The following is a 21,514-nucleotide window of genomic DNA, read 5'->3' as shown; positions in this document are numbered from 1 at the left end:
AGACGGACGGACGGACGGATGGATAGATGGACATGGCTATTTGAACTCGTCTCGTCGTGATTATCAAGAATTTAAATATACTTTATATTTTCGGAGATGCTTCCTTCAATGAGTTGAACACTTCTGACCAAAATAAATTATCCCCTTTTTGCAAGGGTATAAAAACTGCCAGACATATTAGAAACGTAATTCAGCTAGAGAAAATTCAAGCAGACTATCTTTGATCAAGTAATGTTGGGCAGGGAAAGCAATTCAATTTAATTGCAAACAGATGGCGTTGTCAGATCCGAAGTAATGGCGGTATCTACTGCTATAAGAATTCCACCACACCTACGACCAGGACGATCATGTTTGAAATTCGAGAGCAAAACTTTGGCATCAAAAAAATCAGCTTTTAACCGTGTTTTAGTAAAGCCAATTAGTGCAAAATCAAAAGACAGACTATCTACAATTAGTGCAAAATAAAAAAAGACACACTATCTACAAAAAGTTTAGTAAGTTTAGAGTTTATTGACAGCGAAAGAACAGTAACAAATGAAAAAAGGAATAGGAACAGTTGATGAACCAGTCCTTGTTTTACCCCGTGATTTTCTCTTTCTGAATACGATGGGAATACCGATTTTAAATGAATTTATATTTAGTTTTAGTGGCATTTCGTCATTAGTGTTGATGAGATACGTATCGACAATATCTATGGGTGTAGATTCTTTCCTAGACAAATCATACACCACAGCCATCGCCGCAATTGGCACGCTTACACATACGGTTTATGTGTATGTGTATGTGTATGTTTGTTTTCTGCTGATTCGAGCAATGACGTAGTAGGGTGGCGGTATCGTTAGAGCAGAGCCGATTTATATTGACTGTAACTTATGTTTCATTTATCCGATCTTATTCAAATTGGGATATAATGCCTTCCGTGTAAAAATATCTCATTAGTAAATTTTGGTAAAGATACTCCTACTGCTTCACCGATTTCTCGTATAGCACTTAGCGATATTGTGGTCCGAACCTGTCGATTTTCTCATACGGTTTAAAGGAAGCTCAAATATCAATAGCTACTAAATGGCGGCGTGTAGTTGATTTGCACCGACGGACGGACGGACATGGCTAAATCGACTCAACTTCTCATGCTGATCAAGAATATATAGGGTCGGAAACGTATCCTTCTGTGCGTTACAAACAAGGGTATAATAAATTTAGCAACAGATGAAAAATTATTGTAAAAAATGTTGCCACGATGGTAAATTTATGAAGTTAAAATGTTTTTTTGGAGAAATTTTTTCTATGAAGGGAACATAATTTACTTTAACATATTAAATTACTAAATATCACCTGATAAAGGATTGTAGGAACATTAAAAATAAATTCCTATTACACTGTGCAACACCAAAAATCAAACCGCACCGGACCTTTTTTTTCTGAAAGTACAAGTATTGAATAGCAAAACCCTATTTGGGTTTTTCAAAGTTAGCTCGTTTTTTTTTTTTATAGCGAGTTGAAATTTTTCATTTTGGGGGTATTTTTTAGTTTGTCATATGATGTAAATATGACTTATATATCGATTTCTTCTTCATGCATTCGACCTACATCATCCTTATTTATTGTAGAAATGTTGATAATGGTTAAATAAATTAATTTTATAAATGTTATATAACCCAAAATGACTTTTTCAGCTGCAGTTCTAAAAAAAAATACAATTAAGCCCTTTTTTAGAGTTGTTATGGAAGTATTTTTAATTTATAAGTATTTTTTTGTGAGAATAATAACACTGTGATAGTCGAAAAAAAGACATGGCAAAATTCGATGGTTTCACCTTATTTCGGGTCCTGCGAATCGAACTGCATCATTAGTTTTTTAAGTTATCACGATGGTTTCATACAAAATTTTTTCCGGAAGTTTTTCATCAAAGTTGCCATTTTTTCGAAAAGGATGTTTTTTTCATTTACTTCTAACTTCTAAAATATTAATCTTTTTTACAAACTTTCTTCAGCAACGTTTCTTAGAATTAAAAGAGCTACAGATGTTGGGAAGACATCTAGCCTCTAAGATCTAATTATTGTTATAGATCTCTTATTATTGTTATAGATGTCAACCACTTGAACTGCCATTTAAGAGGGACTGGACGTTCACTCTCATGTACAGTGGTTACGATTATATGGAGTGAGCCGCCAAAAATGCTTCTAGTAGACATATCGAGCTAAAATTTTAACTGTAAGGGGTTGATTGTAACTCTAATATGTATATATAATTGGATGGCTTTGGACACACGCACTCCCATCTGTGCACCCACAGAAAATATTAATTTGTTGTTTTTATTGTAAATATTATTATTTAAATTGTGTCTTCTAATAAGTCGATAGCAGACCTTAATAGAATTGACCTGTGTTTATTGGAACGATTTCTGATTCATAAAATTAACGCGTATGAATTTTAAAGTAATCCATTCATTAAGTTAGTATTGGTTATAACTCTTGAAGGTTCATGATAAAGTTTAAGTTAAAGAAAGCTCTCCGATTGGTACCAAGCTATGTTTTAATTTTATTACTTCAGAGCCTTATGGACAGTGGCCTGAAGAATTGTAAAGCATCTTAGAATCAAAGCCTCATCCAACGCTGTATGTAAACGCATATATGAATGAAACCAAACAACAATACGCTAAACAGATGTTTTGTAGGACAAAGCAGCCCCCAAAAAATGTAACATTACGTAACTTTATTAAGGTTAATACTTACATTGGCAAATTTGGGCACATATGTAAACTTAACACATTTATTACCTTAAAAGCCAGACAATTACAATGACATACGACAAAGTTGTATTTAATTTCAATTTTGTGGGATCACAACTAAAACTCCACTTAAACATAAAAAAGACGTTTACAAAACACATAAAATAGATTAAATCAAATACATTAATTTCACAATAACAATAAGTTGGTTAATTATTTATAATTGTAAGTAAATACCTTAAACTTCAAAATTCATGCTAATGAATTTAATCTTCAACACTAAATCTGACGTCTGACCACTTTAAAGTGCAACTTTGATTTAAATAAAGCTTGCTAAGCTATGCAAAAGTGAACACGTGTTCGCGATTTCAATGCTACTTTTAGAAAGTCCCGTTACAAATCCAGAAAAACCCGGTTCGCCATCAAGAAGTTTGGACATTTATGAGACATTTTGTGTGGATTTTGTCAAAAAAGTTTGTGATGGATTTTTCGATTTTTAGAATATGGGCGCAACCACTGTTCAATGGTTTCATAGATGAACTATTCTTTATAATATTGGAAACTAAGTACTTATTGCATGATAATTTTGTTTTTCTAATTTAAATGTTTTTTCTGTTGTTTTTACAGGGCAACAAAAGCATTTCAAGAACTTTTATATTTGAATCCTAATTTCACATGTGCGAGCGAAGTTCATTTGCGATTAGGACTTATGCTTAAAGTTTACGGCGAATATTCCACTGCCTTAAAACATTTTCAATTGTCCCTAATTGGTAATTCAGCTACAACTTATAGAAATCATCAAGGTAACGTTTTATTATGATTCTTTTATCACTTGTAATTATTTAACTCTTTTATCCAAAAGTTTGAAATCATTTGGTCATCCAAAAAAAGAAATGGTCAGCCAAATTGAAAAAATTGTTATCATTATTTTTTTAATTTATTGTATATTTAATGTATTCGTATATGGTAAAGACATTTTGGTACGAAATGAAAAAGTAAATCGTCACGCTGACTCCGGTATATCATGCAAAATGTTTATACCCTTGCAAAAAGGGTATGTTAATTTTTGTCAGAAGTGCACAACGCATAGAAGGAAGCATCTCCGACCATATAAAGTATATATATTCTCGATCAGCACGACCAGACGAGTTCAAATAGCCATGTCCGTCCGTCTGGATCGACGTGACCTCCTCCTAGTAAGAGCTACAGAGTTGATGTTTGCATGTACAGTTTACTGCACAGTTTGTATATCTTAGATTCAGCCGGATCGGCTCACTATATCATATAGTTCCCATACAAACGGCAAAAACACGAACAGTACTTTTCTCTTTTCTTATTTTCTGGGCTATTGTCGTAAAATTTAATATTAGTGAGTTTATTACACCTTAAAACGACTGTGTCAAATATGATCAATATCGGGTGACTATATCAGTTAGCTCCCATAGGAACGATCGGTCGAAAACAGTGACTGAAATTGTCTGTCACTGTTCTGTGACTGTTCTCAAATGATCTTTTTCCACTTTGACGGATATAGGTAAAGAAACAGTAACAAAAAACTTGCAAGGGTAGACAAACTTTGACACGGTCCAAGTTAGCCCCGGCCCGCAGGCTTTCATTTATTTATTAAGACCAACTAAATGTACATACAGTAAGGAACAAAAGTACTTGCATACGATGGAATTAACGAAATCCAAAAAAGCGTTTTTTCCAAAAAAATAAAAAAAAAATTCTTAACAAATTAACTTATGAAAAAAAAAAACCATTCGCAACGGCCTAAAATTACTTAAAACATTTGAAAACGATCGGCCAAATAGTTGTCTCGTTAGAGTGCTTAAAATCGACTTGAGTCGCATAGCTCCCATAGGATTGGTCAAAAACATTGACTTTTATCAACATCGTAATTTTTGTCGCGATTTTCATAAAAATTGGTCAACAAAGCAAATGCATTGCCGAAATCCATGCAGAGCTGCGATCGGAAAAAGCTGTGGTGCTTAGCATGTTTTTAGTGCAGAAAAACGTCAGGGCAGTGCAAGGATTCCTGGAATTAACTGGATTTTTTAGGAAATGTATCTTGAATTATTCCAAAATGGCACGCCCACTAACCGACATATTGCGGAAAAATGTTAGCTTCAAAATGGGAGGGACTCGGATGAAAGCATTCCAACTACTCAAGAATGCATTGACTACAGAGCTTGTGCTGAAGCTATACATCAGACGAGCTTAGACTGAGTTACATATGGATGCATCGAATGATGGATCCGTATTCAAAGAAACGCTGACGAAGGTGGATGTACCGATAGCAATAACATAGTGTATTGTATATCTTCCAGACTTTTTCTTCAAAGTAGACAATCCAGTGGAAAGGTTAGGCACGTTGACTACCTAAGTTGCAATCCTTGCCTATTGGTGGCTTCTGTCGAGATTACAGTTCAAATAAAAGCAGCGCAAGCTAAAAATTATATACTTAAAGCCAATGTGAAGATTCTGGATGGCCGCCCGTTTGAGGGGTTCAATATAAAAGATTAACTTCTTGACAAGTATTTACGATCTCTTTGTTGATGGAAAAGAAAGTTATTATCAACGCTCATAATGTCGCCGTTAATTGTGTTAATTTTAAACAAGAAACTGGGCAAGAACGAAATTTAAAAAATATGTTGACAAAGCAGACCAACCACTTTATACGTTGCATATTGACAATTTATGTTCTGTGGACGCCACTACGAAGCAATATGCTTTCACAAAGTTTATTTGGCTGTTTCCAACTAAAACTACGAGCTGCTGAGGAAACACTGAAAAAATTGAGGCTCAGCATATAGCATTGGAGAACAGAAGGCATAGAGCGAGCATGTATGGACTACAATGGGAAATCCTCGTGGAAATGGACATGGTAGAGTAAATAGAGCAATCTAAACAAGTGGTTTAAGACAGTTCCATAAGTACAGAGAGCTGTGAATTCTCAAATTAATACATCGACAAAAAAATCGCCGTTCGAGCTTATGTTTTTTGTAAAGATAAACAACACGACATGTACCAACGCTTTGATGAAGAATGCTAAATAATAGGGCAGGACGCAAAAGCTGAGATTATACATGCACAGAAGTCATATGAGAATCACTTTGACAGTAAACGGAAACCAGAACCCGTATACCAAGTTTGAGAGTTGGTCCCAATACTCAGGCCTCAGTTTAATCATTTAAAGATTTAGACGTAATTTTTGACCCAAAACTTTAGTTTTATCTTTATATATCTTCAACTGTCAATAGAGGATGTCGTCTTCTTGGCTTGGCTCGAATTTGATGACCCCTACGTAACAAAGGCTTTACACACTTCGTTAGTTCGCCCTACTCTAGAAAACTTCTCGAGAGTGTGGAACCCTCAATATGATGTTTACCAACGTAGTATTAAATCGGTTCAGAAGCAATTCCTTAAGTTTGCGTTACGCGGTCTTAATTGGGAGTCTTCGCCTACTTTCTTATTCTGACAGACTTCTTCCTATTAATCTTCTTTCACTTTACAACCGTAGGCTCGTATTCGGCATTCTATTTCTCCATATACTAGTCAACGGTGAAGTCGGACCTAAAACTTTTTTCCTATTCACCTTAGTAGAGTCTAACTAACTACTCTCTTCACGAACCTTTTTGTGTTCTTTGCCAATCTTTTAACAACCTTTTTAACTTTTTAACTTACGACATCGCATTGCTTGACAGACCACATCGGCTAGTTGACACCTTGTGCAAATAAAACACCTCCACCGGGTCGGGGATGTTTGGTTGCATATAAGGCTAAGCTTACCCTTCTTCAAATAATAGTTATATGTTTAGCTTGAGGTTTTTCGTCGACTGCTATGTTAGTTGAGGTAAATAAATAATTAAATAAATAGTTTTATTATTAACTATAAAACCCGGCAAACGGGATTAATTGATAAAAAAAAAATTCTTCCCGTTTTATATTTTTAAAGTCAAACAGAACACACAACTTTATTCAAGCAACTTGTGGTAAACGACATTCTTTGTTTTTTTGGTCAGGCGCAAGAACAAATAAAGCGGATGTGTTGCCGACACGTGAGTATGCCACGTACAATTGACTATGAGAAAAACATGCATTTTTTAGATTGAGGCCACAAATAGTCAAGGATTGACCATGTGCACTGTGAAAGATTTGAAGAAAATAGTGGCATAAACTTTTTTTTTTTTTTAACGTTTAATATATATTTGTGGAATCTAATCTTAAATTAGAGTTAATCCTAATCACTTGTTATTGGGTTGGTCTGTCATTTCTTTTAAGACGAGTTCTATTATTAGTTCGCGTAAGGCAATTGGCAAGAACATTTGGGTGTGTATCCAGTTTCGCAGAATACTTAAGTTGTTGAGTACCTATTTCAGATTTTACGCTAGGTATATTTAGATCATTTTGAATGTTGTCGTTTCGTATATACCACGGGGCCCCCGTGATTGATCTTAAAATCTTCGACTGCGCTCTTTGTATAATATCGACATTGCTGGTACTTGCATTTCCCCATAGTACGGCTCCGTAAGTCCAGATGGGTTTCAGTACGGAGTTATATAGGAGAACTTTATACTCCAGACGTAGAGGGGACCGAGCATTGATGATCCAATGTAGGCTCCTCGCTTTCAGTTTAAGCTGTGACTTTTTTGCTTCGATGTGCTTGCGCCAAGTTAGTCTTCTGACTAGGTGGATGCCAAGGTAAGTGACATCCACGGCTTGAGGAACTGGTACGTTGTTTAGCATTAGAGCTGGACAGTTTCTTCTGTTAAGCGTAAATGTAACATGTTTGCATTTCTGCTTGTTGACCCAGATACGCCAGGTTGCTAGCCATTCCTCTACCACCTTAAGGTGTTCCTCTAATTTTGCAGAGGCTTGTATTGGGCATTTGGATCTGCTAAGGATTGCCGTGTCATCGGCAAAAGTGGACGTTGTAAGTCCTAAACTCGTTGGTAAGTCTGCAGTGTACAGCAGGTAGAGCAATGGGCCGAGTACACTGCCTTGCGGTACACCAGCTTTGATTTCAAAGTCAGCCGAGACGGAGCCATTACATCTTACAGCGAATTTCCTATTGTAAAGGTAAGATTCCATGAGTTTGTGTGTGTACTGTGGCAGTTTTTGCTGGATTTTGAACATCAGACCCTCCAGGCAAACTCTATCGAAAGCCTGGGCAACGTCGAGAAAGACAGCCGCACAGTATTCTTTTAGTTCGAATGCTGTTCGTATTTCGGATGTTATGCGATTGACTTGTTCAATTGTACCATGTTTTTCGCGGAAGCCGAACTGGTGTGAAGGGATTGTGTTCTCCGATGCCAGAAATGAGTTTAGGCGGACCTGCAGGACCCTTTCAAAAAGCTTCGAAAGATATGGCAGCAAACTAATTGGCCTATAGGATGATGGATGGGTTTTGTCCTTTCCCTCTTTAGGAATCATGATGATAGTGATCCTTTTCCATGCTCTTGGGAAGTAGCCAATTCTTATTATAGCGTTGAACAGTTTGCAGATATATTGTATGGCGATGATAGGGAGTTCTAGGATCATTATCGGTGATGGCCAGGCGCTTTTTAATAACTGCACTGATCTCATCCGATTGGAGTTCCGAGTACTCACTATCCGTTAATGTGTTCGAAGGGGGAAGTACAGATGAGTTTGATGTTGGATTTGGCTGGAAAACCATTTTAAGATGTGTGGCAAATACGGATGCTATCTATTCGTCACTGCGGGCCCATCCACCGGTTGGACTCCTTATCAGTGAAACTGTCTCTGTAGGAGTGCTTAAAGTTGGGAGGGCTTTCCACAGAGGATGTTTATTGCTGGTTGGACTGAGCTTTTCTATGTATTTCCTTTGAGCACAGCTTTCCTCTTGTCTTAACTCCTTGGAGAGGTTGCCAATGGCACGCTTTAGGCGAAGTTTTGACCTGACCAGCAGTCAGGGAGTAATCTGCCATTCTCTTCTTAGACGTCGTTTTTCCGTTACTAGTTGTTCTATCCGCCGGTTCGTAGGCCTGTCAACAGGTTTAGTGTAAGAAGAGGCATGTGGAGTAGATACTCTGCTGCAGCTCCCATCATCGACTCAAGTGCAGAGACGCACATGTCAATGTCCTCTGCAGCATCCAGTTTCGGCGAACAGTCAATGTGGGCACTCATGTACATTTTAAATTTAAGCCAATTTGTTTTGTTGTTTGTAAGCCTATATGGGCGATCAAGTACTTGAGGTCTTGTTAATAGTGTGAATAGCACTGGAGAGTGATCGGAAGTTAAATCTAGCAGTGTATCCGCAGTAATCCGATTACGCGGTATCCTCTTGGTTACTGCGAAATCAATCAAGTCAGGGACTTGATTGGGTTGACTATTGTGTTGTACAACTGCCTGCCTTTAGGATTTACCTGGCGACATGGTATGTTAAAGAAATCGGTAAATTCTTTTATAGAGATTGAGAAGCGTGGTGGGCAGTACATGGCAACCAATGTAGTGTTGGCGCAGCTGGTTTGGACGGTTATAGCAGTTCCTTGTAGTTGCTATGTTTGAAATCTGTTGAGTAACGAGTGTTTTATACGGGTTTTGATTAGGATACCAGTCCCGCCATGAGCTTTTCCGTCTAGATGGTTTGTTGCGTAGAAGGCATATTGAGGAATTTGAAAATTATTTTTTAATGTTAAATGTGTTTCCGAAATCAGCATGACGTCGATTTCACTTGAGGGAAGCCATTATTTACTATCGATAAGCTTCTGGTTAAGCAGGTTTTGATCAGTTTCTGCATGCAGTTTTGCATGAACGTCATAAAAGTGGCCATGTTTTGATTAAGTGAGATTGCTGGCCAAGCTCTGATGCGCTAGGTGGCGAATTCTGTAGATGGTGAAGCGACGGGGTCTCTTTCGCGGGCTCCGTTCGGAGCACGCTAGCGAAGGATACACTAGGGCTGGTTGTAGCAGGCATGCTAGACGATCTAACAGCCTTGGCGAAGAATACCCCTGGTGTGGTTTTGAAGGCGTTGTAGGTTACCTTTGGTCCAGTTGGGGGATTGCGCCCGTTTAGGTGTGATTCAAGATCGTGAAAGACAGGACATCCTCTGTAGTTGGCCGTGTGGTTCCCTCCACAGTTACTGCATAGTCTTAGTACGTTATTTCTGTCCTTGGTGCATATGCCATTTATGATGTTTGCCGCAGGCAACACACACTGACCTTAGATTACAATTGTTGTATTCCTTTCAGTTTTTACACTGCGGTGGTTGGTATCTCTTATACGGTGATTTTTCTGTGCAATAGGAGCTGAAGGTTGTAGATTGGGTGCACTTCATTTGGCTTGGACCCCCCCTTTGCATCTGGTTGGAGTTCGATTTTAAAGAGCGGCTGTGCGACTTTGTTCCTGTTGATGATGTTGACAACGGACTTGACCGCAAATTGTTTTTCGGCCAATCACGCGTCTGGTATTTCTTGAGTTGGGACTGATGCTCAATCCCCTTTTAACACAACCTGGAGCCCTTTACTGCTTTTCAGTTGGTAGGTATAGAAGTTGATGTTAGCATTACGGATTACTTTTCGATGATGCGGAAATTGTCCTCAGTTTGGGTTTGACATTTAATTTCTTTAATGTTACCCCTGTTGAGATAGGTTACAACAAAGGTTTTTGCCCCTACTGTTTCTACTAGCTTCGATATCAGGGCGCTGCACTTGGTTCCACGGATGTATAAAGGGGGTGGTCTAGCCGATTTAACTTTATCTCAGGCAGGTCAATACATCGGACGAGCTGACGGTGCTGGTAGGTGCAATCGGTGACCCAGCTATCGATATTGATGGAGAAGCACACTGCTCTCTCCACGGTAAATTGCTGTTGATTGCTGAGTGGCTTACACTTTCAGTGTTATTGTGTACGATAGCATTCAGTGGGGTCGGCGACACCACCGAAAAGTACGCGTTGTTTCGTTGGACTGAGAGTCGACGCTCACGTTGTTGTTGTACAATTAGTTCTTGGAGCTGTTGCTGATGGGGATCGAGAGAGCTTGGTACCAAATTGGTGGATATGGCTTTTGTAAAAATTACGCACTTTGTTGTTGCAACTTAGTATTTATTGCTATTAGAGCAATCTAATAGCAATATGATTGTGAATAGGCGTCTCAGAGGCGACTGAGAGTACTACACAATTTTGTTATTTTTTGCAAACGCGGTCTTTTTTTATACTTAAGTTTGAGGAGTGAGTGCGCTAAAAAACACGTCTGCACGCGGCGGCAATTGAATTAAAAAGTTATACGAGCAAAGTATAAGTATAACCCACAAGTTTTGTTATACGAGCAAATGTGGATACGTGCTCATTTTTAAGTTTTTTAGGGATAATTCGAGCTAAGGAGGGAATAATGAATAAAATTCTTTGTTTTTCATTTTATCTATTATTAGTGGATTTTTTTTAAAAATTCGACACAATACACAAGACACAATATCGATGTGTCGAATTTCAAATAAAAAATATGCTGACACAGCGTGTGAACTAGAGCTCATAGCATGAGCATACGCCTTCCATATTTACTTTTTATGTAATAAGCTGTAGATTTATATTCCCATTTATCTACTTAGGCGTAGTTTTCCTGTATCTATTTTTAATTCAATTGCCGCCGCGTGCAGGCGTGTTTTTTAGCGCACTCCTCAAACTTAAGTACAAAAAAAGACCGCGTTTGCAAAAAATAACAAAATTGTGTAGTGCTCTCAGTCGTCTCTGAGACGCCTATTCACAATTATATTGCTATTAGTTTGATCTAATAGCAATTAATAGTAAGTTGCAACAAAGAGCGTAATTTTTTGAGAAGCCATGCCGACCAATTCGGGTCCAAGCTCTCTCTATCCATCCCCACCAGCAACAGCTACAAGAACAACTTATACAACAACAAAGTAAGTGTCGACTCTCGCAACAACCTTTTTTTTCCGGTGGCCGACCCCACTAAATGCTTCCGTAAACGCAAATAACAAAAATTCAAAAAACTCATCAACAACAACAGCCAACAGCAATTTACCACGGAGAGAGCAATGAGCACCGATTGCACCGACCAGCACAGTCAGCTCGTTGACAGCAACTACTGCAACGTCTGCCGAAGTATTGACCTGCCTCAAGCCGTCAACGCCAAGTCGCCCAGAGTCAGCAACAACAATAGATAGATATATTAAAATAACTAAGCTGAAGCTAAGCCCGCAAAAGAGAAGTGGCAATACGCCGTAAATAAATAAACCAAATGAACGAGTAACACTCCTAAGCGGGAATCGTTTTAAAATTCTTGCCGATCAGCAAGACGATCAAGCCAACGCTGTAGATAAAGTTAAATCGGCTGAAACACCCCCTTTATACATCCGTGGAGCCAACTGCAGCACCCTGATTTTGAAGCTAGTAGAAACAGTAAGGGCAAATAACTTTGTTGTAACCCCTCTCAATAGGGGAAACATAAAAGAAATTGTAATCCGTAATGCTAATATCAATTTCTATACCTACCAACTAAAAAGCAGTAAAGCTTCAGGTTGTATTAAAAGGGATTGAGCCATCGGTTTCAACCCAAGAAATAGCAGACGCATTGGCCGAGAAAGGGTTTGCGGTCAAGTCCGTTGTCAACATCATCAACAGGAACAAAGTCGCACAGCCGCTCTTTAAAATCGAGCTCCAACCAGATGCAAAGCGGTCGAAGCCAAATGAAGTGCACCCAATCTACAACCTTGCTCCTATTGCACAGAAGAATCACCGTAGAGGAGCCTCATAAGAGATACCAACCACCTCAGTGTAAAAACTGCCAGGAATACAACCATACCTCTAACAATTGCAATCTAAGGTCAGTGTGTGTTGGCTGCGGCAAACATCATAATGATGGCATTTGCACCAAGGACAGAAATAACGTACTAAGATTACGCAGTAACTGTGGAGGGAACCACACGGCCCACTACAGAGGATGTCCTGTCTTTAAGGATCTTAAGGGGTTACGCCACCCCTGAGGTCCAAAAACAGGTGAAAAAATGAATTATTGCTGTGCGGCCAGTATACAATTTAGGAAAAAACTTTTATTATGCACAGATTGAGGGTACTTTAAAGAATATTTATTGAAAAAAAAATGTTTTTTTAAAACAAAATGGCGGAGATATGGGCCGGCAAGTGCCACTATGATTTGTAAATCCTTGCAGGTGGGGTGTCAAATTTCTCGGCTAAACATCACCCGAAAAATCCAAAAAAAAATCTTGTTATTCAGGAAGGCCATGGCTATCCGCCCACGTAGGATTTTTTTTTTAAAATTTTTTTTTGGCAAAATGGCGGCTGTTTGAACAAAAAACGTTCTTTTTCGGAGAACATTTTTGGCTAATTTGCATTTTTGGTTTATTTGCGTCGAAGTTACATGTTCTAACTTTAGCCTATATATCTCTTGTTCTTATATTCCTCCAGCTTCTGATACCATGATCTACGTGCACCATGCTGATGCTTTACGAACTATTTTTGGTCGTCTTAAAGATCGGGATGTTCTTATAGTTTTAGGTGATTTTAACTTGCCTAATATTTCTTGGCTTGTTGATGATAATCTATCTTTCTTAATTCCTTCATCTCAACATGTTTTTCTTGATAGCCTACTTGAATGTCCACTATATCAGTTGAATTCTTTCCTTAACTGTTCTAAAAGAATCCTTGATCTTGTTTTTGTCTCTGATCCCACTGTTAGTGCTGTATCGCAAACACAGCCACTAGTGAAACCTGAAGATCCTTATCATCCTACCATTGAAGTTACTATTTCTTACAATTCCGTTACTAATTTATTTAAAAACATCTCAAATTCTCGTCGTAGATGTTTTCGTAAATCAAATTTCAATCTTCTTAACAGCCTTATTTTCTCTTTTGATTGGTCGTTTCTATTTGAGTGCTGCGATATAGATTGTGCAGTGAAGTTTTTCTATTCTGCTCTTAATTCTCTAATTGATAAATGCGTTCCTTATGTGAATGTCTCTACCGTCTCCAGCTCGCCAGTCTGGTTCACACGTAGGCTCTCTAATCTTCGTAACATTAAATCGAGATATTTTAAAAGATTTAAAAAAACTGGTTCGCGACTTGACTATGCAAATTATTGTATAGCCAAATCTCAATTTTGTCTCTTAAATACTCAATGCTACAACAATTATCTCGTTCGCTGTAAGGCTGAATTTTATAATAACCCCAAAAGATTTTACAACTTTGTCAATTCCAAAAGACGCTCTAATGTCCTACCTTCCACCTTCAGACTTAACGACCAGTCTGCTAATAATGATTTAGATATTGCAGATCTGTTTGCTAAATTTTTTCAGTCGACATATTCTACTACTGTTTCGGATCCCACACCCTATCCCTTTTCAATCCCACATTTAAATTGTATGTTTTTTCCCAGTATTACTGAAGACTGTATTCTCTCTAGCTTGTCATCTATGAAGTCTTCCTTCGTTCCCGGGCCTGATGATATACCTAGTTGCATCCTTAAAATGTGTTCTATTTCCCTATCTAAGCCTTTAGCTCGGTTATTCTTTATATCGAGTGAGACTTGTAGATTTCCTGATATTTGGAAGGAGTCATTTATTATTCCGCTTTTTAAAAAGGGTAGCAAATCGGATGTTTCCAACTACCGTGGCATTGACAAACTTTCGGCAATACCTAAACTGTTTGAGAAAATTATTACGTCTTCTCTTCAACATCTATCCAGATCCACTATTTCTCCTTGTCAGCATGGTTTCATGAAAGGTCGTTCGTCGCTTACCAACCTTTTAGAATTGACTACCCTTGTACACCATGGCTTCCGTAAAAAGTGTCAAACTGATGTTATTTATACTGACTTCAGTAAGGCTTTTGATACGGTTGATCATTCTTTGCTTCTCGCGAAACTTAACATCATGGGTTTTTCACCAAAATTATTGGGTTGGTTAAAGTCGTATCTTATTGGCAGAACCCAAAAGGTGTCTTTTCGTTCCTCGATATCTAAAACTGTTCGAGTTACGTCAGGTGTACCCCAAGGCAGTCATCTGGGCCCACTATTATTTACATTGTTTATAAATGATTTGCCTTTGGCCTTGGCGCATTCACGCGTGCTCATGTTTGCGGATGACGTCAAGATTTGTTATTCCTATAATGATCCTTCTTTCCAACAGTACTTGCAATCAGATCTCGATGCGTTCTGTGATTGGTGCCACGTTAATAAATTACACCTTAATGCCTCTAAGTGTTCTTTTATGACTTTCAGTCGTTTGTCTCCGCTCCTAGCTCATTACTCTATTAAGTCTGTTCTGTTAGATTGTGTTCCATCATTCAAAGACTTAGGCGTTATGTTTGACCCTAAACTTTCATTTAATGTTCATATTTCTTCAATTGTCAACAGAGCAAGCTGCCTTCTCGGCTTCATTAAACGTTGGGCCAAAGAATTTGATGATCCCTATGTAACAAAGGTTTTATACACTTCGTTAGTTCGCCCTACTCTAGAATATTGCTCGCCAGTGTGGAACCCGCAATATGATGTTCACCAGCGTAGTATTGAATCGGTACAGAAGCAATTCCTAAAGTTTGCGCTACGCGGTCTAAATTGGGACCCGGGTCTTCGCCTACCTTCTTATTCTGATAGACTTCTTCTTATTAATCTTCCTTCACTTTATAACCGTAGGCTTGTTTTTGGCATTCTCTTTCTCCATAAACTAGTCAACGGCGAAGTCATTTCTACCAATTTACTAGATACGCTGTATTTTTGTGTTCCCTCACGTCGGACCAAAAACTTTTTTCCTATTCACCTTAGTAGATGTCTGACTAACTACTCTCTTCACGAACCTCTTCGTGTTCTTTGCCAATCTTTTAACAACCTTTCTCACCTTATCTCTCCTCATCTTTCTGTCACTTCTCTTCGCGCTATACTTTTTAATCATCTACAGCGAAACCAATGAAAATATTCTGGACTTGGATTGGCTGCAACTCATCCCTGGCCACATTGGCTGTGAATCGGGGCATAGCTGGCACCTTGTGCAAATAAAACACCTCCACCGGGCCGTGGATGTTTAGTTGTGTATAAAGCTAAGCTACCTTCTTTATTTAATTACTATCTGTCTTTAGCTTAAGCTTTTTCGTCGACTGCTGTGTTAGTTGACGTAAATAAATAAATAAATAAATAAATAAATAAAAAAATTCATAACTTCCAAACAGGACCTTAAATCAAAAAAATCCTACGTGGGCGGATACCCAACACTGTAAAGAATATGTGGTAAAAATTTAAGCCCGGTAATTTTGACACCCCGGTAATTTTGACACCCCGGTTCAAAAAAAGTAGTTTCGAGAAAAACGCAAAAGAAAAAAATGTACCGCGTAGGGGCCGACTCGGCCGCGCTCACTTCTAAACGCTGTAACTTCGGAACTAATTCGAATACCGATATGATGTAAAGTGTAAAAGATTCTGATGATGAAGATGCCGACTCGGCCGCGCTCACTTCTAAACGCTGGAACTTCGGAACTAATTCGAATACCGATATGATGTAAAGTGTAAAAGATTCTTAGAAGTATAAAGGATTTTTAGAGCAAAAAAAAAAAAAAAATTTTTTCAGGTGTGGCGTAACCCCTTAAATCACACCTAAACGGGCGCAAACCCCCAACTGGACCAAAGGTAACCTACAACGCCTTCAAAACCACACCGGGGGTATTCTTTGTAAAGGCTGTTAGATCGTATAGCATGCCTGCTACAACCAGCCCTAGTGTATCCTTCGCTAGCGTGCTCCGAACTGTACAGACGGAGCCCGCGAAAGAGACCCCGTCGCTTCACCATCTACAGAATTGGCCACCTAGCGCACCAGAACTTGGACAGCTAACTCCAAGTGGTTCAGAGGCCCTATTGATCTCACTTAATCAAAACATGGTCACTTTTATGACGTTCATGCAAAACTGCATGCAGAAACTGATGCGGAATCAAAACCTGCTTATCCAGAAGCTTATCGATAATTAATAATGGCTTCCCTACGTCTATGTCTTTGGAATGCTAACGGCATCTCCAAGCACAAAAATTAACTGCAACTATTCCTACACTCAAGTGAAATCGACGTCATGCTGATTTCGGAAACATACTTAACATCAAAAAATAACTTTAAAAGGCAAATCTTTGTATCAAGCATAGCTCGCAAATAACAATTGTGTGTTTTTTTCTTTACGCTCAACCAACAGAAGCGAGAAAACTGAAAAAATTTGCTCTCTCTGAGCAAGAGAGTTTTTTCTATTTTGCTTCGGTCTTCGCTTGAGCGTTGTTGTTGAGTTCTTCGTTTTGAACTCTTTTAACGATTCTCTTTTCGGGAGTAATATAATTGTCGCTCGGGAGTTGAGACTCAGTGAGTGAGTGAATGACTGAATAAGTTAATTCAAAAAGTCTTGCGAACACTCTTTAAGAATTTTTTTTTAATAAATAATATTTACTTAATTATTTTGCGTTTGTTTTTTGTTTATTTTTCTTAATGTAAGTAAGAAGAAAAAGTATTTAATTTTTCTCCCATTATTCTTTTTTTTCTAATTTTAATCGAATACTTATTAACAATTGAAACAATAAAAACAAAACAATATAAATGAATACAACGAGTACTTCTTAAAGCTATATTAATTTCGACCAATTGTTTAGCTTAATTACTAGTAAAGAGTTTAGATTTTCTGCTCCTATTGGACTCCGTCGTACTAAGTACACACAAAATGTATAAAATAAAGCATCACACGCTTAAAGACGTTTTGCTTCATTTTACCCAAGCAAATACTCGTGTTCTAACTGAGAAGAAAAAGGAACGAAAAAAACGATTGTTGTCCGAGCGCGAGTGAGATATCAATACAAACACAATATCAATACGCTGCTCGCGAGTATTTTTTTACATACTCAGTAAAGAGGCTTATTGAAGACATCGCAAACCCTCAATTGTTATTTGCGAGCTATGGTTTCAAGGCTGGGTTCAAATACTACTTCGAAAGAAGTCATAGCCTACATCCAGCAAACAGTTCAAGCCCCAAACATTGTGTTGAAAAAGTTTCGATTTTACTCTACTGGGGACATTTCGTCCTTCAAAATCCTCAAATCTTTTTGGCAAACTGTGTCATAAAGATTTTGGGCTAACTAATTTCTCAAACTCTTGCCCATCAGAAAGTACGGGTACTAAAATCTAAACTTTCTACACTTTTTTTTATATTCTCGCTTTTACTAAAACTTGGTTGAACGCTGATATTTCCGATGCTTCAATTTTCCCACGAAATATATAACATATAGACATGTTTTTATCACTGTGGATTCAGCCTTTTTTTTTTTGTTTTTTGAATGCACTCTCTGTCTTTCTAACAAGTGGCTCGGCTGAGCTCAAGGAAAATGGGGTTGTTTTTCTGCTCTCCCAAAACATGCGCTACATAAGTAAAATGAATACAGAGATAAGAAATAAAGGACTACACCTAAATAGGGATTTTTGTGCAGAGCTAATGGATGTTATTCGAAGGACCTAGATGTCATTGCCTTCACTTTACCCATTCAACATCCAACCTTGTAAAATCTTAGGAATCTCGGTATTACCCATATTTTGGCTGTTAAATCTCTTACGTCAGGTGCCCAAATAAACTAACTCAGCAATTCATCATTTCATACATATATTCAATTCAAAGGAAAAAATGGCAAATGCCTTTAAGATAAGATAACATCGGATTTCGTATCCCACTTATACAATAGCAGCATTAACAATAATTGTAATACCTGTCCGAAATAATCGTGACAGATAATCGTTGTGTGAAATATTGAACAAATATTAATTTGCCAAAATTTTTATAGAAAATGTGCCGAATCCATCAGTTCTTTTTCAACATTTAGTGAACATGTATGTGTGTGTGTGTGTGTGTGTCGACATCTAAGAGAATCTCTGTGATGAGGAAGGCGACCTCTTCGGCCCTGGCATAGCCGATTAGAGCGTAAATCTATCTTTAAACGCATTTTTCCGAAAATAGTGTTTTTCTACCGTTTTGGTAACGTTAAGTTACGTCTTACACTAAATTTAGTTGCATGCAAATTGTTGCATAACTTGTGAAAAAAATTAAAAATTAAATTCGATTCGGGAAAACATAGCCAACGTACAGTTGCGAGCAAAAAAATAGTAGCGCAAAACACTTTCCGATATTTATTACTATAACTTGCAAGATAATATTTCGATCTGTGTAAAAACTTTGAGTACCGTTATCAGCAATGTCTAAGACTTGTCCATTACGTTTTAACTTCACTTGGAGACTTAACTTTTTTGCTTCTTCATTTTTAAGCTTAATTGCCAAATTTAGAGCGAGCAAAATAATAGTAGTTGAATAGGGATTCCCGGAGAGAAGGAAAATAACCCAATCTTCATTCGTTGAATTCAAAATATGAACTCATTTTATTTACTAAAGTACGGAGTTTATATAGGAAATCTTAGGCTCTAGTAGGTAACAATTGTTCTTAAGGAGATCTTATTCTAGTACGACTCACACCCACGCATTCGGGGGTTGAAAAATTAGTATTATTTTGGGCACGGCGTCGGCCACTTGACATCCTGCCGTCGTGATCGTTTGGGTTAGTTTACAATTACAAGTGTTTTTCCCACAACGCGTGTGGCTGATAGTAATTCTAGTCATATGCTAGGTTAGTTGTTTTGTGACAAAGTACAGTTGTATTATATTTTCTTTAGTGCATCTGATTTGGTGAAGCCGCTTCAGATGAACCCGATGTTTATTCTTAAACAGTAGTGAAGGATCTTTCTTTGCAGGAAACTTAAACTATTGCTGGAAGATTGGTTTTTTTTGCTCTATTTGATGTGTTAAATGTTCGCGGTAGAAGATTCATCAAAGTATTCCAATTTGCAGACTTAAATGGGCCGCGGTACTCATATGCCTTTTGAGAAGAGGATTCAGATCAGAAACCTTATGGATGCGGGCAAAACTTACATAAAAGTCTGCGAAATTTGTAAGTGCTCCGCAGTTCAAAATACATTAAAATTTAAAAAAATATCAGAAAGACGTGGCCGAAAGCTTAAAATCTCGCCCGAATTAGAAAAAAATATAGTACGAGACTCAAGGCTTCGCTCGTTTGCATCTGCTGTGGAGATCCAGGAAGAGCCTAAAGTGCCGGCCAGTGTTTAGACAGTGCGGTGAGAGTTACCTCAAAATAACTTGAACGCTCGCAGCCCTCGGAAAAATCCGCTTCTCCCACAGAAGACCATAAACGGATGGATTGAATGCTCAAAATTTCACATAAAATGGCCTGTGGAGAAATGGCGCAACATTCTGTGGTCAGATGAGTCAAATATTGTGATGTTTGGAGAGGGGGGATCTAGGCTGTATATTCGTCGACAGAAAAACACGGAGTACCGTCCACAGTACACCACCAAGACTATTAAACATGCCAGATGAAGTGTGTTGGTGTCAGGTTGTTTTTCCTAATACGGTGTTGGTCCTATATGCTGCATAGAAAGCATAATGTGTACGTTAAAATTATGGAGGAAGTAAAGGTACCACATAACGAAGAGAAAATATCACTTTGTTGGGTCTTTCAACAAGACAATAACCAGAAACACACAAGGAATGTGGCAAAACCTGGTATCGATAATGCTAGAGTAGATTTAATGAAGTGGCCCGCACAGTCGCCTGATCTGAGCCTGATTGAAAATTTGTAGAGCGTTGTTAAGAAGGGAGTAGTGGCTGCAAAGCCAACCACTAACAGAGGTCCTTAGACTGCTATAGAGCGTACATGAAAGGCCTTAACAACAGAAAAGTGTCAGAAAATGATAGATACAATGCCGCGTCGCTGCGCAGACGTACTGGGGAACAATGGACATGCCACTAATTATTAATAGGTTGATATTAACTTGGTCTTTATTTTATACTATGATATTATGTGCTCTTTAAAATATGTGCTACTATTATTTTGCTCGCCTCAATTTGAAACTATTGACACCAAATCTTGATTATTTTCGAAATATCAAAATGGAGTGGTTTTTTTTGTTTATAATATAATTAATAACAGACCGAATAATAAATTTGCATACCAAGAAGTCTCAGTCTTGCCCCGATAACATAACTTTCTATGATATTTATAAAATGGGTAAAGCCACTACTATTTTTATACCATACACCCATAGGGTGAAATGGTATATTAAAGTCGCCAAAATGTATGTAACAGGCAGAAGGAAGCATCTCCGACCCCACAAAGTATATATATTCTTGATCAGGATCAACAACCGAGTCGATCTAGCCATGTCCGTCTGTCCGTCCGTCCGTCCGTCTGTCCGTATGAACACCTAGATCTCGGAGACTATAAGAGCTAGAGCCACCAAATTTTTTATGTAGACTCGTGTAGTATGTAGAGTGATCAAGTTTATTTCAAATTTTTGCCACGCCCCTTTCCGCCCCCGTAATTTAAATAAAGCGTTTATCTCAAAAACTATTCTAGCTAGAGACACCATATTTGGTATGTATATTCGCTTAGTAAATGCACACATTTTGTATGTATAAAAATTTTGCCACGCCCTTTTCCGCCCCCGTAATTTGAAAAACTTGATTATCTCCCGTATTTTTTTACATCATGCAATCAAATTTGGCACACTTAAATTTAATACTAATATCTAGCAAAATACCAAATTTGATCAAAATCGGATAAAAAACAGTTGACATATAAACGTTTTTCCATAAGGCCGGAGTTGGCCGGTAACTGGTGGGGGCGCTAGGGTGCTCGTATGATTGAGTAAGCGAGATACTAAGATATGCTTGTAAGAAGCATGTGAAAATGCTTGAAATATTTGCTTTACT

General features: G+C 38.0%; 1 protein-coding gene across 4 annotated transcripts in view; it reads left to right on the top strand.

Moving 5' to 3' along the window:
• Nucleotides 1-21,514, top strand: part of LOC6653350 (lysine-specific demethylase 6A) — a 213,256-nt gene that overhangs the window by 62,179 nt on the left and 129,563 nt on the right. For all 4 annotated transcript variants that reach the window (XM_047013058.1, XM_047013057.1, XM_047013059.1 and 1 more), the window contains one exon: nucleotides 3,359-3,534. In XM_047013058.1, the coding sequence (XP_046869014.1) occupies nucleotides 3,359-3,534 (176 nt within the window). The remainder of the gene's footprint in view (nucleotides 1-3,358; nucleotides 3,535-21,514) is intronic.

Source organism: Drosophila willistoni, unplaced genomic scaffold (assembly GCF_018902025.1).
Source record: "Drosophila willistoni isolate 14030-0811.24 unplaced genomic scaffold, UCI_dwil_1.1 Seg531, whole genome shotgun sequence".
Lineage (NCBI taxonomy): Eukaryota > Metazoa > Arthropoda > Insecta > Diptera > Drosophilidae > Drosophila > Drosophila willistoni.
The sequence above is the reverse complement of the archived record's forward strand: the minus strand, read 5'-3'. Positions and strand labels throughout refer to the sequence as shown.